General features: G+C 39.3%; 1 protein-coding gene across 3 annotated transcripts in view; it reads left to right on the top strand.

The window, feature by feature from the left end:
* The window catches only part of ADAM23 (ADAM metallopeptidase domain 23), a 168318-nt gene that overhangs the window by 78292 nt on the left and 71694 nt on the right, over positions 1–18332 (top strand). For all 3 annotated transcript variants that reach the window (XM_082690009.1, XM_082690007.1, XM_082690008.1), the window contains exon 4: positions 9296–9359. In XM_082690009.1, coding sequence (XP_082546135.1) covers positions 9296–9359 — 64 coding nt within the window. The remainder of the gene's footprint in view (positions 1–9295; positions 9360–18332) is intronic.

The following is an 18332-nucleotide window of genomic DNA, read 5'->3' as shown; positions in this document are numbered from 1 at the left end:
GTTTTTTTTTTCCCCCTTGTGTCCTCACACAGTTGGTCTAGCATGAATAACCCCCAGTTGTTCACAGAACAGTGGGAGCACTGAGTTGGGGGACAGAGGCAGACAGCCCAGCTGATATTCCCTAAACAGTGGCTGGTGGCCTTGCCAGTTGCTGTGATTCCTTTCCTGTCCCGAGCCTAAAATGAGTCCTTCATTAAATTCTTCCTAAAGGCACTGTGTTCCTCTTCTTTTAAAAAAAAATATAGCTTGTATTGTGGCTTCTTATATTAAAAGGTAATATATATTCAAGGTTAAAAACCCAGGAATTCATGGGTGAGCCAAAGAAAGAAAATAAAAACCGTTCAAAGTTCCCCAGAAAACAATAGCTCACTGTTCCATTTGAGTGTCTATCTTTGCAGACTTTTTGCTTTCTGTAAATGAAACATATTTTTAAAAAGTTACCAAGCATAATAGTACTCATTTATTTGCTTTTTTCTCTGAACAATGTTGTAAACATCTTTCTAATTGTCTCTAAAACCACATATTAAAAAACCAGCTCATACCTACATCATCTTCAGGGAATCCCTGCGCATGCGTGTGTGTGTGTGTGTGTGTGTCTGTTTCTGTGTGTGTGTGCTCTTATTTAGTTATTTCCTCAGGAAACCTTTAACTAAGTAGCACTTAGGAGATTATGAAAACTTATGGATTTAAATGGTGAGTGTGTTTTTAGGACTTTGATAGCTGTTGCCAAATTGTCCCCAGCAAGATACACTAATAACACATTCCCAACAGTAATGCGTAGAGTGCTCGTTTTTCTAACTCTTGCCAGCTCTGGCTGTTATTATTCATTTTTACTTTCTAAACTGATGGGAAAAATTGGTCTCTTATGGTCGTTTTAATTTACAGGTCTTTTATTACTAGTGCAATTGTATATAATTGAGAACCATTAGTATTTCTTGTTTTCTTTTTCTGTGAACTGCATTTCGCACATTCTGTTTTGTTAATTGCCTGCCCACATCCTTTGCCCATTTTCTATTGAGTTGTTTATCTGTTTTTACGTGGTTTTAATTTTGGCTTCTTATGTAAAGGATGGCAATCCTTTGTTTTTCATGTTTTACATATGTTTTTTCTTAAGTTTTTCTTGAAATTCTGTGGTATTTTTTAACTCATGGAAGTTTAAAAATTTTTTTATAGTCCTATCTGTTGTTCTTTATAATTTCTGGTCTTAATATCATGCTTAAAAAGGCCTTTCGTTCCTAACATTCAACTGTATTTTTGTAACTTTCTTTTAAAAAATATAAATCTTTAATGTATATATTTTTACTTTGGTGTAAGATATGAGTAGGGATTTAACATTCCCAAAAATGTTAAGTCACTTGTCCTGTGCATATTTATTCTTTATTCTTTTTTTTTTTTTTAACCAACTTAAAATGCCATTATTTTTATATAAACGTGAATTCCTTTTCTCCCATTCGGGCCATCTGTATCATCAGGTCAGTGCTCTGTATCTTGGTTATTATAATTGTAATATAAATAAAATAATAATATCCTATTGTAACTCCCTTTTTAAGAAAAATTTTGGGTAGTCATAAGCATTTGTTCTTTAAGATGATCTTTGGAATAATTTTGTCAAGTTACAAAAATTTACTGGATCTTGCATAAAATTAACATTAAAGTTATTGAGTATATGTACATCTATGCATATATACATGTATGTCTATATATCTACAGGCATAACACATATACGAAATTCATTTCTCTTTTCATAATTATTGGTAGAATCTTCTCCCCTAGACTACTTCTAGTTGATTTTTGCTGGTGCACATAAAACTGGATATTTTACTTTTGCATTCTAATCTTGTGACCAGCTACCTTATTTAATGCCTATTATTTCTGGTAGATTTTCTGTTAGTTTCTTTTTTATTCTTTTGACCATTTCATGCATACTTGGAAAGAATGGAACACTGTGTAAACAGATGTGCAGTTTTTCTGATAAACTGAAAAATGGAAGAAGCGGGGAGTTCTTATCTTATGACATGGCAGGAGTTGAACGCTTTCTGTCCTGGACAAGGTTACAGGAAGGCAAGGCGGATCACAGGTCCATACCCATTCTGCACGATTTCACTGCGTGTGATGCCATGTTTAATAGCTGTAAAAAGAAGTGTGGGGCATGTTGGAAGAGAACTTGCATTAGCAATATTCAGCACACTATAGTATTCATCATTAGCTTAAATTACGCATCAAAGCATTTCAGTTACATGTAATTGTGTTCAAGAGGTATGAAAAGGTGTGCCGTTTTTATTTGGATTCAGTTTTCCCGGTGTTTAAAAAAAAATTTTTTTTTAATGATATATGGGGGTAAAACCATGTATGTGAGAATACTTGGGACTCTATTATGGAGGAATCTCAGAATCAGTGGTCTATACTTGCAGAAATATTGGCAGCCACACCTCAGAACGTGTTAGCCCCTTCATATGGTCTGGCTTCAAAGCCAAGGAGGAAAAATTAATTTTTATCTAATTAAAGATATCTGTCGATGCCATCTCCTTAGAAGGGAACTCTTAATTGTCTACTCTCATTGGTCGATCAAGCCAGCTTGGTCGGTGGTCATCAGCGTTTACATCTCAAGTTCATTCCTCCTTTCTCTCCTGGCTTCTCCTTTGTCTGCTTCCGTGTCTGCTAACTTGCAGTCCTGCCCATGCTGTTCCCTGTTATATTAAGTAAGTATTATGGTGCACGGGCCCATCACCTAAGAGTTGCAAGAGCGCCTCCACATTAAAATTTTGGCCGCAACCTCTTATGTGACTTAGAAACTCATTAAATTCCTGTTGTGACTCTCAAAGAGGTTTACACCCCTACATCCTGCTTCTGCTAGGACTTTGCTCCACCTGCAGCTCCCCTCCTATGAAATATGCCCACATTCCCAGCCCGCGCCTGGCAGGCTGTCTTTGTTTGACTTAACACAAAGCTTCTATTCAATCTGTAATTACTTTTACCCACTTAACATATCATTTCTACTCTTTTAAATTCCAACCTCTTCATGCGTCTAATCTTTCAGCACAGCTTAAAAGTCTTATTGTATTGTTTACATTCAAAGGATTATATATTTTCTAGCTGAAACACTTTCGGTATAAAAATTATTTTAGGTGGGATGATTAATTTTTTCCTAAACCCTGAGAAAAGTGGCTATTTAAAAACCATTTGACTTTTAAGCCTATTGTTTTCAAAAAAGGAAAGCAACATAAGGACAGAGGATAATTACAAGGTTACAAACTTAACGCTTGTATGAATATACTGAGTTTAAATTCTGTGTCTCTCTTCATTACAAGTTATAGTAATTATTTGATGAATTAAAAACATGTATGTATATACAAGGAGAAAAGAGAAGCTTCTAGTGTAAAGAGGGAACAGGCAGGGTGCTTCATTGTACAATGCTATTGTGCTTGAAGCCCCATGAATCAGGTGCTCATCTCCATAGTGACCAGTGTTGGTTATTAAATGAATGAATGAGACCGGGTGGAGAGGGCAGCAGTAGACTTCTCAGGTAGATCTGTCAGGGTGTCCCTGGGCATGATCAGCGCTCGCAACACTGAGAAGCTAAGCCTTGCCAAACAGATGATAATCAGATGAGTGAACATACATTACAGAACTAGACATTAGTGGCTGTCTTGTTTTTCTACACACAGTTTTTTACTCTTTGTTCATATAAATGTTGGCTTCTGTGCCAATCCCAGTCTTGAACACACATGGAAGTAACTTCTGGGTTTGCCTACTAAGGACTGAATTAAAATATTTGTGCTATCGCACTCTTAAGAATGAAGACCTCAGGTGACAAGAAGCATGGCTGGTCGAGATCTGACAAGCCCAGGGTGCTGTGGTGAATGTGGATTTGTAGCTTCCTGACTTCACCTATCTCCGATTGCTGGCTCTCTCCTGATATTACGCACTCAGAGACGGAACCCAACGGCACTACCCAAGGTTGCCCTAAAATGTTGGCCATCTAAACATAATCACAGAGGCCAAAAGCAACTGGAGAAGGAGACATACTCACAGACTGCTTGCTTAGTAGCATCTCAGCTTTAGGATAATGTTTATTTCATAGACTAGCCTGAATTTCCATATAGAACTTGATGTACATACCTAAAATTTGACTTTGAGATAGGGTAACCATATGTCCCAGAACTTCTTGGTTTTACATCTGTTGTCCTGGCATAATTATTAATGAGCCAAAATGGCCAGATTTGGATGACAAATTATATGACCACTCAGTTGGTAAGCCTTGGTGCTTGCTACTATTGTTCTCAACTTTTCCTTAGATCTACTGATGCCCTGTTGGCCTCTAGGTCCTTTTAGAAGAGCTCATTCTTCTCCTAGTAACCCACACAATTTTTTAGTCAGGGGTATGAAATGTGAGGATTCAACAGATTTCAGTGTCTTTCAGTTTCAGGGAACATGGATTTCAGATGTGCACTTCTGGAGACTGATAGTTTGACTTTTTTTTATAAGGAAGTAAATGCCTTTGAACTCCTGTAGACCAGATAGTGTCCTTGTGGTCCAGCCTTTGTCTTTCCTAGCATTTCCCTCATAACCCAAGGCCCTGACCTTTATCTAATCAAACAGTTTGGTTGATTTAGCCTATTCAGCCTTTCATGACAGGGTTACCCAAAAGAAAGCATACCATTCTTTTTTTTTTTTTTTTTAAGATTTTATTTATTTATTTGACAAACAGAGATCAGAAGTAGGCAGAGAGAGAGAGGAGGAAGCAGGCTCCCCGCAGAGCGGACAGCCCGATGCGGGGCTCGATCCCAGGACCCTGGGATCATGACCTGAGCCGAAGGCAGAGGCTTTAACCCACCGAGCCACCCAGGTGCCCCACCATCCTTTTTTTAAAGGAAGAGATTCAAATTATTTTCAAAACAAAACAAAAAACCAACCTCCCCCCCCCCCCCAAAAAAAAACAACTTAGGAGTCATCCACCCTTTTTGGTTAATAAGATTTTTAGTCATAAGGGATTCCTATTAAATAACTTTTCCCAGTTACTAGGATGCTTGGCTTCTCCATAATGAGTCTAAGTGGAAGATACAAACCTTTGGGAGTTTTGAACACTTGGCTATTTGTGGGCTTATTTTCGTGAGACACATAAATTTCAAACTTGAGGACTCCAACAAATTATTTATGTATATACATATATATAAATATACATATATTTATTTATATAGGAAAAAATCTCCCCAAAGCATATTTCTCTCTTTGTTTGAATTTCCAATGCTTAGATCTTGTGGTGGCTTTTTTTTGTATATCTGCTGATGATTCTGAAATTCTTTGAATATTAAATTTCTAAATTCTTCTCTGTGATAAAGCTTGGAGTTAGGGTAGTTGAAACCATGTCTCTGTAATGAAGATGAAATCTGAGATTTAACACTATAGAATTTTATCTCTTACCCACCTTATGGTCCAATACAAGTTGAGTGGTTTTCCTGAGAAGCTCTTCTCCAGATCATGATGTAGGAACCTAGGCTGCACCCATCTTGTAGCCATGCCATCTGGGGCACGGGGCTTCCAGAGTTGCCATGGAAGAGAGAGCTTGGATAATCATGCATGGAGTATAATGTCTACACTAGAAGGGTAGACATCACTTCCCACCATATCTTATGAGTCATAATTCAATCTCTTGGCCTTAACCTCACTGCTGGAGAAGCTTTGAAGCTTTGAAATGTAGTCTTACTGTGCTAAGAAGGGGAAAGTGAAGTAGGATATGGTAGCTGCATAGCATCGTTTTTAGCACAGCTCCCTTCCTTGGTTTGATTCTCGGCGTCCTTGCCATGTTTTAATAGTCTTACATTCTCTTGCTCTTAGAGTTCAGGATCTTCAAGGTGTTTACCGTTGTTCTTCATATTTGAGTAAAATCACATTTAGTCTGACTCTAGAATTCATGTTCTTTTTACTGTACCTCAGTGGTACGGATTCACCATCAAGTGCAGTGGGTAGGGGGGTTCAAGAGAATTTCCTGACTCCAGGTCTTCCTCTCTCTTCCACCTTGCTTTGAATTTCCATCCTACAGTTATTCCTTTACTTCCAAGAATCACCCCTTTCACCAGATAACTAGGATGAGAAGCATTGTAGTAACTCTGTAATAGCTTTTTGGTACTTAAATGATTGGAAAAAGGATGTTTATTTCAGAATTTAGGGTGTTCCAAAACTTTTTATCAGTTTCTAGAGGTGGTCAGGCACCCGGTTGGCTGATCAAAAAAGCAACTTGATCATTTATGCTTGGGACCACAATTGCCAGATAGATCAGCATTTGCAACAAGAAGTTCTTCTGGGGCAACCAGTAGAAACAGAGGTGGAGGAAGGCCTTGAAGAACATCTGCAAGCAGAGACTGCCGGACAACCCATCCTTAGGCATCTAGAGATGGAGATTACTGACTCCTTCCCCTCTGGGTGGGGCCAGAGACACACTACTTGCATAACTCTTCTTTCCACTGTTACTTGTCTGTCACCGAAAGATCTCATTTCATAATTCTTTAAGACTACTATAGTTAATTACGTTACATTTTGTTATTAATTCACTTTCAGGGAGATTACAAATAATACTTTAGGGTGCTTTAAGAGTGAGATGACCAATCTCATACATGTGTGCTGATTTGGCTTAGTTTCAGTTTCAGAAAGTTGTGTCCTTCATCCCAGCACACAGTAGATGTTAGTAGATGTTTGCATACTTGGTAGGTGTTTATTAAGTGCTTGCTTTGCACTAGGGATTATGCCAGGTTTTGGGATGTTGTGGTGAGTGACAGCAACAGTGTTAAGGGAGGGTGTGCCATGGTCAGACTGGAGGAAAGGCTGGAGCAAATGGGGAAGGTGGTGTTTTGTTTTTTTTTTTTTAAGATTTTATTTATTTGACAGACAGAGATCACAAGTAAGCAGACAGGCAGGCGGGGGGCGGGGGGCGACGCGGGGAGCAGGCTCCCTGCCAAGCAGAGAGCCCAATGCAGGGCTTGATCCCAGGACCCTGGGATCACTACCTGAGCTGAAGGCAGAGGCTCCAACCCACTGAGCCACCCAGGTACCCGAGGTGGTGGTTTTTTATCAGAGGTGGAGGGTGGAATGGTCAGGTGAAGGAGCATGCAGTGTTATGTCCAGCTCAGTGTCTGTCACACATGACTGGAAAAGTCGCTGTTTTTCTTCTTTAAGACATCTTCAAATGCAGCATATGTTAGAAACAGTCATGTCCATGGTTGGCGGTTGGTGAAGGGAAGCCCTTTAAAAGGCGTAAGTAGGGTAATTAAAGTGACCTTTATCAGATTTGGCAATTAATGATTAGAAAGCTATTATATGCCCTTGTCATCACAAGCAAATAAATTTGTTTTCAATTCTTAGACGTACTCCAGTGATTGTGTGGTTGAGAATTTTGAAAATAATGAATTACCTGTAGAGAGAGGTAATTAGAAGGTAGTTAGTGAAACCTCTCTCTGCCTTGGTGTTGTGGAAGTGTTCCTCAGAGAAATATTACCATCAACAGCCCTGTTTATGTCTATTCACAGTGCTAGTTGCTGACTTAATTAACTAGGAGAAAAGAGACGTTTCTGTACCCTGTCAGGTATTTTCAAGTATATAGAGTTAAGAATTGTCGTTACTTGGAGTATTACTTAGATTTTTAAAATGAGTAGATGCACCACAATTTAGTTTCAGATGTAGAAACATCAGTAGACATATATTTGATGAGTAATTTCCATAGAATAAGTTGTCCAAGGTACCAGCATCTGCCTTACTTGTGTGTTGTAAAGCTTGACCTTCAGCTGGTGCAGGAGACCAGGCCGGAGGTGCGCATGTGTCTCTGCCTCTGCTGACTGGCCCCAAGCCGCCTCCAGCCTTCCTCACTGGAGCATGTTAGACCTGCATCAGATGCAGCTCTCAAAATGATGAGTTCTTCCATACTTCTGTTAAAGCAGTAGTGTCAAGATTTCCTAACAAGAAAACCTACACTTAGGCAGACTTGGAGAAACTAGAATGTCAGAGCAGGAAGGGACCCAAGGAGTCATCTTCTCCAGCCCTTCCTTTTGCAGAAGAGGACGTGGAGGCCTAAATTTTGGGCACACATCTGGCTCATACATAGTAGAACCTACTTTTGTCCTCCTCTTACCATTAGGATGAAATGAGTTAACCTCATTCTAGTCCCTGCACAGTGCCTGCGACCTAGTAAATGTTCAACACATGGAACTTACCGTTTGTCATCACTATTTCTAGTGGCAGAGCCCAACAGCAACTCAGATGCCCCAGTAGTTGCCTGCTCTTTCCAAGGCTCATAGTTTGCATTCTCCACATTGTATAGGGAGAAATGTGTTTGGAGAAATTGAATTAAAATAAAAGCAGTGGCGCCTCATTCTCATTGCTGAGCACGGACTTAGTGCCGAGTTCTGGGCTATGCCTGGCCTGTGCTTTCATGTTGCCTCCAATGTCCCATGAGATTCATGCTCTCTGTCGCCTTTGTTTGACTCAAGTAAAATCCGAGTTTGGTAACTGGCCTATGATCACAGCACTAAGGAGGGGCTGGGCTAGGCTTTCATTCCGACTTTGTCTGATTTCAAAGTCTTTATTGTTGACTATTATTTTATTCCAGGGGTTGGCAAACTGTGGCCCCCAGGCCAAACCGAGCATACCTGGTTTTGCATAGTCCTCAAGCTAAGAGTGTGTTTTACATTTTTAAATGGTTGAAAAAAATCGAAGAAGAAAAAATGTCATGACACATGAAGATTAGGTGAAATTCAAATTTCAGTGTCCATAAATGAAGTCTTAACTGGAACAGGAACACAGTTTCACTCGTTTGCTTGTATCACCTGTGTCTGTGTCTAGAGTTGAAAAGTTGTGGCAGGGTCCATGTAGCCCAAAAAGCCTAAAATATTTACTGTCTGGCCTTTATGCTGTTTTTTTTCCTCAGTGATAATGTTTTTGAGATTCCAGTTACTTAGAGCATAATTGTGGGATTTTTGTAGGGTCTGTCTCCTCCTTTCCCTGCCTGCCTTTTCCGTTGGTTCCATATTAATTAACCTATCAGTCAAATGATACATAATGTGTATAAACAGAGTTCACCCTTATAGTATCTATATTTTTGTCTTTTTCTCAGAGAGTCATAATTTGTTTAACAGGCATGATTTGTTATTGGAGACCGTGTAGGACTCTTGATGAGAACCCATTTGTGCTTGCCGTGGAAGGCCGCTCTGTGGTCTACACGCCCCGGGTAACATCTACTGAGCTGATTATTTTTAAAACCTCTAAGTGTCTTGGATGCTAAAATCACTCTATTTTCTTTCCCCTGTAGTGGTTTGCTGTCTTCTGATTATGTGGAGATCCACTACGAAAATGGGAAGCCACAGCACTCCAAGGTACAGTTAAGAACATCTGGAAATCCTGTAGCATCAACATACTTGCTCGTAGAATTCTTCATTGCACACTGCTTTGTTTTGATGTCTCTCTCAATAAAATTAACTGTTCTCTTGTACTATGGTCCTATTTTAAATTTAAAATAAGTTTAGGAGAAACTTATTAAAACTTATAAATGTTCAGGATCACGTTAGAGAGTCTGATATTCAGGTCAATGAAGAAATGTTTATTGTTTTGGTTATACATACAGTATCTTCTGTAAATGAAAGGTATAAAGAGCTTTATAACTCCATAGCAATACCTTCAAGTGGGAGATCACCAGCTCATGGTCATAGAGTCTGAATGATGCGACTAGAATGGCTGTTTAGTCTGAGAGACTTTGGTGTCCAACAAGGACAGGGGACAGGTGGGGGAAGGGAGATTCAGGAACATTGTTCTTAATCTTCACCAGAGTTCTGGGAGATGGATATTATGATTTGTGTTATGCAAAGGAAGACATTGAGGCAGAGAGAGAGGGCCAATAAACTTGCTTAAACCCACCATGCATTGTCATAGAAAGCTAATTGGGTACTTGATTTCCTTCCATGGAGATTAACTATCCTCTTAGCTGAGTGTCAGTTAGGAACCAGTGGGTTTAGATGCAAATAAGATTATTTGCATGTAAGGAAGACAGTGAACTCTGCCTGTCAGAATGAAAATCCTTAGGATGGCTACATTCAGAGAGTCTGATTTGTAGGACATCCACAGAGTGCCACTGAGCCTAAGCAGGGTCCACGGGCACAGGAGAGCAAACAGGGACACACAATATAATGGGAAACGTTGTTTTTCCTATGTTGCTAATGAGTATGGGCACAGAAGTGGGCCTTTCATGTGTGGGTTTGCTGGGCTGTGTGGCACAGAGAACTAGGATTTTTCAGGGGGATAGCTTCTTGCCAAATATTTATGGGTGGCCTTCATGGTAAATACTGCCCAGGGGGTTATGGGATTTCTCAGGATTTATAACTGTCCAGTTAACAGTGGGCACATTTGTAATTTGGTGCGTGTTTTAAACCTTGGAACTGTATGCCACAGGTTAAGAACTTCAGATATTGTCCTTACTCTTCTATCGGTTCTTGCCTCAGGCTAGGTCTTGGGGGTTGTTGAAGCTGCCTAACAGTGAATGCTGTGGAAAATGAGCAGAAATGCGAAATCAGGCCTGGGAACGGTGCTTTCTGGCATTTGCACAAACCAAAGCTTCAGTCCGCCGCGCCAGTGCCCTGAGCACTGCAGAGGCTGAATCATGAGTCTCGAGGAGAGACGATGCCATGAGAATTTGACAGACTCAGCAAAGGAGTCACCTTTGCGGGCCTCAGTAACCTGAGTCAAACTTCTCACTAACAAATTCAGTCAGTTTTTTTTTTTTTTTTTTTAGAAGCAGAATAGCTAATTGGCCTCCAGAGGTCATTTGAGGTCCCAGAAGGAAGCCTTATAAATAAGGCCCATCAAAACTCCTATCAGTTACAACTAGAATTTAAAACAAAAGGTATTTCAGCTGTGGCAAAGGAAGTGTTTATTGTAGTTTGTTCTTGTGTTCATTGTGTTTCCCTTATTTATGCCTCATTTTCTCCAAACAGGTCATAGACCCAAACTTACTGCTTCATATATAATGAATTCATGGTAGCAGTCTGTTTTATATGCGTCTGTATTTGTATATACGCCCCTCAAAACCAAGATGACATGGTGCACATTATGTTGAAGCAGAAATTTTTTAACCTAGTAACATTATGAGCATTTTAAAATGTCTTAAATAATCTGCTAAGCTTTTATTTCTAAAAATGCATAATAGCCTTTCCTATTCATTTGCTATAGTTTATTTTAAAATCCCATAGTAATAGACATTAGATTGCTTCCAGTCTATTACTATACAAATAATTTGTAAGGAAAGGCCTTCCTAATACGTTTTTTTAAAAAGATTTAATTAATTAATCAATTAATTAATTTGAGAGCAAGGGGGCGGGGGAGGTTGGGGAGGGGCAGAAGGAGAAGGAGAGAGAATCCGAAGCAGACTTCACAGAGTTGATGTGGGATTCGGTTTCATGACCCTGAGATCGTGGCCTGAGCCGAAACCAAAAGTGGGACACCCAACCGCCTGAGCCGCCTGGGTGCCCCTCCTGATGCATTTTGAACACATCTTTAATAATTGCTTAAGGATCAATTCTGAGAATGGGATTTTTCTGAGTCAAAGAATTGGTACTTTAAAGGGTTTGATACATATTGGTAGTTTTTCTTTCTGAAAGTTTGTTTAGATCCACACTCTTCCTACCATTACACACATATTTTGTAAAACCTTTTTGTTGAACTTCAGATTGCCTTCCACGTTAGCAAAATCTTTGTACAAAGTACCAGTGAAGGAAATTAACGTGTAAGGATGCTTAGGCTAATTAAACCTGTTCAACCCAGTGTGCAGCCTATCCTCCAGAGATTTCACACTGCTTAGACAAAAGTACGTGCACACACACTGTGTTATTCATTAGAGAGGAAAAGAATTATTCCGGGCTTATTTGGCTTTAACGTGAAGTGCAGATATTTAAAGTATCCCGAGAATTAGTTTCAAACAGAATGATGAGTCCACACTTTGAAGAAGCTTGTCAAAGTTTTCCCTCTTTACCACCACCAAGCCCCTATCTGGTTCCCAAGTCTTCCCAAGAGAGGCCAGTGTCTTAGGCTTTTATTTTTATTGGCTGAAAGTGGGTTAGAAGGACTTCTTTCCTTGTGAAGCAAAGATAGGAACTGGAGAGGTCAATGAATTAGGTAATCAATATAGGACAGGGGCCAGGTATCAGTGAATGAGTGTGGAAGGACTTTTGTTCTGCATTCTGCAGAGCAGTTGCTTTTGTTAGCGTTCCAACATGGTGCTCTGCACACAACATGCAATGAAACAACTTTGGTGACTTGTTAATTGACTTTGTTGATGAACCTATTAAAAATGAGTTAATTTTTGGTATTTTAGTTCTTGTATAAATGACCTAGGTATCAATAGGACAGTGTAAAAATCTTTTTCAACTTAAATCATTTCTATTAAGTTCCTTTGAGATGAACCAATAACTTGGACTGCTTCCTAGTACTTTGGTTTCAGTTCTGCTTATGAAAAGAAGTCTCAGCTGGCCATCGGGGGAAACTGAACGGATAGATGCTATGCTCCCATCCCCACTTCCCTCTACTTTATTCCTCTTTATCATTATTGGGCAGGGAACATGCCCGTTCTCAGCTCTGTTTTCTCACTTTGGCTTCTTCCTGTCCCCTTGCTCACTTTCTCTCGGGAAGGAAGAGCCACTTACCTGATGGGAAGGAGTTGGGTATGTTTGTGTTGTTGTTATTATACTCTTCTCTTATGAGATCCACCTCCTACAGGAAGAGCTCGTTCTCTGTACTCTTCTGTAATCTAAGTTGCACGGGGGCAGCCTGGTGTGTGTGTGTTGTTTGGGGTGGTTCTCATTCCATGTTGTCTGTCCTCGGGTGGGTCAATGTAGCCAACGCAGGGTGCGGCATTAGCAGGCCTGCAGGATTCTCAGCTGATCGTCTCCTTTGGTATAGTACTAGCAGAAATGAAGGTGAAGCTTTAATCTGTTTCAGTCCTGGGTCACTCTCTCATTTGGTTTTAAACTTGTGTGGCCACCTCCTCACATGCTCCAGCATGCCTGTTAATCTGAACAACGGACAACAGTAAGTGCTAGTGAGGATGTGGAGAACTAGAACCCTCACAGACTTCTGGTAGGAAATGTAAAATGGCGGAACTGCTTCGAAAACGCTTTGGCAGTTCCTCAAAAAGTTAAGCACACAGTTACCTTATGACCCAGGTGTTCTACTCCTGGGCAGGTATCCAACATATGTTTAAGCAAAAACTTGTACATAGATGTTCATAGCAGCATTATTTGTAATTATTCAAAAAAGTGGAAACAATCCAAATGGCCATCAACTGATGTATAAATAAGATGTGATATATCCACACAAGGGAATATTATTCAGTCATAACAAGTAAGGAAGTACATGATACAACATGGATAAACCTTGTAAACATTATGCTAAGTCAGAGAAGCCAGTCACAAAGAACCATATATTGTATGATTCCATTTGTTGAAAATGTCCAGAATAGACAAATCCATGAAGACCAAAAGCAGGGTACGGTTTCCAGGGCTGGAGGTGAGGAGGAGTGGGAAATGACTGCTCATAGGTGCAGAATTTCCTTTTGAGGTGATGAAAGTATTCCGAAATTAGTGGTGATGGTAGCACACCTCTGTGAGTGGACTAAAAACCACTGCATTGCACTTTTGACAAGGGTGAATTTTATGGCTTGTCACTTATATCCTAAAGGAAAAATAAACCCACAGGTGGTTGGTTTATTTACCCATCTTCTCAACAAACATGAATCCTTTGCTCCTTTCAGATTGGTTTTGTTACTCAGGCTCATGAATAAGTCATTCGTATTCATTAAACAGATAACTGATTGAGCTTACTGTGATCTAGTCCCTGTTCGAGGTACTGGGTGTACATCAGTGAACCAAGCAGAAAAAAATAACCTACCTTTATTCTTTGCTTTATCACTGTAATCACATCACTCTCCTAGAAGTTTCTGTACTTTTTTTTTTTTTTTTTTTTTTTAAATCGAATCATCACCATGGCTCAGTTGAAGCTCATTCCTTCCATGAAGTGTTCTTGGCAGGGTTGCTATTGGAGGAAATGGGCCTCTGTGGGTATGACTCCTGGCTGGGAAATTAAAAAAAAAAAAAAAATCAAGAGAGCAGACAACACTGGTTCCTCACAAAGCTATTTTAATTTTGAATAGGATAATTTTGTATGAACTATTAAAAATTTATATAGTATTGGTACAGCTAAACTGTTCTAACACTTGAACATTTTTTTCCTATTAAGTCTAATGAAGGTAAATAATTAAACTGGTATTGGGGGTCTCAAATTCCCTGATTGTCTGATATATTTTTTTCATTTCCTTATGCTGCCGTATTCAAATTCAGGTATATGAATAACCAGACGGTTAAAGAGATCTTTTTCTCTTTTGCTATCAGCCTACTGATGTAGTAAATAGATTAATAGAACCAGATGATTGAAAAGTTTGAATTTAAAGATATGCATGTAGAATAATCATTTGAATATCGTGTTCTATTTTATTATTACATTCAGAAGCTGTAATATCAAAATATATGTACACATTTATGAGCTAAGGCCTGTGTATTTTCTTTTCAAATGTTTATCCAGATGTTCAGGAGTTTATGAGACTTTTTTTTTTTAATGATTTATCTATTTATTTGAGAGAGAGAGAGAGAGCTAGAGTGGGGAAGGGGTAGAGGGAGAGAGAGTCTTAAGAAGATGCCATGCTGAGCATGGAGCCCACTGCAGAGCTCCATCTCACAACTCTGAGATCATGACTCTGAGATCGTGACCTGAGCGGAAACCAAGAGTTGGATGCTTAACCATCTGTGCTACTCAGCGCCCCAGGAGTTTATGGGGGTTCTTAAATGATGAATACAATAAGGACTGGCTGGTTGAACTTCACTGAAGAGCAGATGAGATAATTAAACAGACACAAAGTTGGGGGCAGTTTTAAAATAAATCAAATTGAAACAGTAGTTTCTGTTTTCCAACAGGTTGTATTGAAATGGAGTAGAAAGAATCAAACTGTTTCTGTCAATCGATCAATGATACCAGGGAACCAAATCTGTTTTCCTCTTTAGGTCGTTGGCACTGGACTCAGACAGGGGTATTCCCAAGCCGCTTCTGATCAGGAAGTGTTTGCAAAGATGCACATTCAGTCAGGGTTCCGTCATTTGCAGGGGTGGCTTAGTGGTTTCCAGTAGGATTCTGAGCTCCGCAACCTCGTGGAACAGGGTTACCATTATTTGAACATCATCTGGCTTGTGGAGAGTTCGGATGTGAGGAAGTGGTAAGATTATGAGGTAGATTACTAGGATTTTTAAGTTCCTTTAACTAACCAAAAACTTCCACTTATTGGATGCTCCATTCTGTTGCATTTTAAGTAACTCACTGACAGTTATGAATCCAAAAACACTGATGCCTGTGTGGACACGCATCGACTCGTGTCATGTGCTGAATGAGCCCCTTTTGTTCTTATGCCTGCCACTTGCCTGGTCACAGATCTGTGATGCACTCCTTGATTGTGAAGTGGCTGGCCAGGGCTCCTGAACTGTCTGTGGCCTTCCCTGTTGGGGAAAGAAACTCTAACTGGGGAGACTGAAAATGTGTCATTCAGTTTGGCTTTTTGCTGTCCTTATCAGAGCCTTTTCGCACTTTGTCACTGTTTCCTTCTCTGTACATGGAGGTAGTAGTTACTATGAGACAGTGACTGAGTGTTGCAGATGGTTAGATCCTTAGGTGGAAGGCACCCCCAGAGCGGACTCTCCACCGTCAGTGCTCACAGCGCCGTCTGGCAGTGGCCGTTCTGCACTGGTCCTCTCGCATTATCCCTGTTACCCAAGGGGGAATGCCTCTTTTCTTTCTTTCTCCTCCTTTTTTTTTTTTTTTAATGTATTACTTGCTGGACTTTTATTTAGCATATCCATAGCTTAGGTTGTTTTTTTTTCCCATTCCTTTTTTTTTAACATCTTTATTTTTTTCATGTCCCAAGATTCATTGTTTATACACCATACCCAGTGCTCCATGCAATACATGCCCTCCTTGATACCCACCACCAGGCTCACCCAGCCCCCCACCACCCTCCCCTCCATAACCCTTTTTGACTAGGATTTTTTGAATACGAAATACTTTGAGAGTTTATTTTGTGGTAATATTTATAAAATGCAGCACACATCTGGAGAATTCCAAATAGTATTTTTCTGGTCATGCTTTCTTAAAAACTTGTTATAAATTTAGTAATAAGAAACTCAGGAAATCCTCTAATACTACAAGATACTAAAACTAAATTAGAGCCTGCTGAATTTCTCAGAGTGCTTAATTATAACCACATAATCCAGATAGTCAAGCTTTGTTATGATAATAGATTAGGGATTACATGTTACCTCAAGTCTTATTTAAGGTTCAGAAAATACAGTGGTTTACCTTCAAATATGCAGAAAATTGAAATGGTTTCTTTAGATAATATCCTACCTTAATTAAAACAACTAATGATGACATTTATACTGAGAGGCCATCAATCTTCAATTTCTAATGTGAATTAAAATAAAATCTAAGAAACGACTTGGAAGTATTTTCTGGGAAAAAATATTTTTAGGAAAATATAGCTTTTTTTTTTTTTTTTTAGAAAGGTAAAGTAAATATGACCTTGTTTGCTATGCACTAATAATAATCACCTGACTTAAAAGAACTTCTTGGTGTGATACAAAGTGCTAAATAACCAGTTTGATGGAATTTACAGTTACCTATGGCTGTTTTTAGAATCATGTGAAGAGTCTGGAATTTAATTGCGGAATATTGACCTGGATTTGCAAATCGCTGAGACGTGTGATACCATTTGTCCTTATAAGTTCCAGAGTTAATATGCAAATAAAGCTTCTCATGTTGCATACAAGTCAATATTTTTGTAAAGGATTGCCTTTTGAGAATCAAGCCCCATACAAAAGCAAACTTTCACAAAATACTAACAAAGTTATAATACCAAATTTAGACTGCCACCACTGAAAATGTGTACTATTATACTTTCTAAGAGGGAAAAAACTGAATTGGTTGGGGAGTGGTCTTTGATATATGGGTAGATGTCCTTAGCACTGTAAATAACCTCTGAGGCTATTTTAATACACTATAATGAACAGCAATCAAAATGACTGTAAACCATCAATGAAAAGTGATCAGTATATTCTATTTCAAAAAACAAGTAAGAAGCTTCTGGTTAAATAGTGTAGATTCGATGATTATATTTATCTCTATTCCTTCCCAATAACCTAGTCAAATACCAAAGAATAGAAAAAGGATATAAACCCACAAGGACAAAGACAGAAGAAAAGACTACAGAGGAGAGGTATTCATACAATTTTAGGAGAGAGAAAGCAAAAGGATGAGGAGTCACTGTCAAGTTTGAGCTTTTCCTGTTCTGCTAAGTGCCGTTAGGGGAAACCCAAGAAGCAGGCCAATTGAAGATTCAGGAATTGAAGGCACATGAAAACGGAGAGGTTGGTTGAAAGTCTACATGGAGGGCTTTTACATCCCTGACGCATTTCATACCCCATATAGCCCGGCAGCCGTCCCTTTTGTAGTAGAAGAGCTCTGTTTATAGACAAAAATGGAAAGGAGGGGATTTTCAGAGAAATAAGTTTCCTAGCAATGAACTGTGTACTTTTTCTTAATCAGAAGCTTTGTCTGAGTGGCCAGCCCAGTGAATAAGCCAAGACGCACATTAACGCATGTCTTGAAATTTCATGAAAATGGAGATGAATAAAAAGTTTTCCTAAAGAGAAAAATTACATTTTATAGGCAATAACCAGCATCAGAATAGCTGCCATTTCTCAGCAGCAACATTAGAAGCTGTGCACAACGGTGTTGAAATGCTGAGAGAAAATAATTTCTAATCTAGAATTTTCGATCCACCAAATGGTTGATCTAGTGTGACGATAGAAAAAGAAATTTTTATATATACAAGTGTTCACCAAATTATATTCCATGGTGACTCTTCCAAGAAAGTACTGCAAGATGTGTACCTTCAAAACAGGGGAGAGATCATGAGATCATGAAGGGAAAAGATGTGGGGTGTAGGATTATGTATGGAAGGGAGCAGAAGAGCTCCCAGGATGGCCCTAAACAGAGCTCCTGGCTGGTGGCTCTGTGTCAGGCCCCGTGGGAGGCTGAAGGGGGACAAGAGGACTGTCTCCTGGAATAAAATAGATGTGATAAATTACCTGATATGTTTAACCAGGTTGTAGCAGTATCGATATTCCATTCAGAAATACATAGGTGAACAGCAAAAGAAACAGTTAAAAGAGTTAAAAATGATTGTCATGGATGTGAGGAGAAAG

Source organism: Mustela nivalis (assembly GCF_964662115.1).
Source record: "Mustela nivalis genome assembly, chromosome: 11".
Taxonomy (NCBI): domain Eukaryota; kingdom Metazoa; phylum Chordata; class Mammalia; order Carnivora; family Mustelidae; genus Mustela; species Mustela nivalis.
Note: the sequence above shows the minus strand (reverse complement) of the source record. Positions and strands in the feature narration are given on the sequence as shown.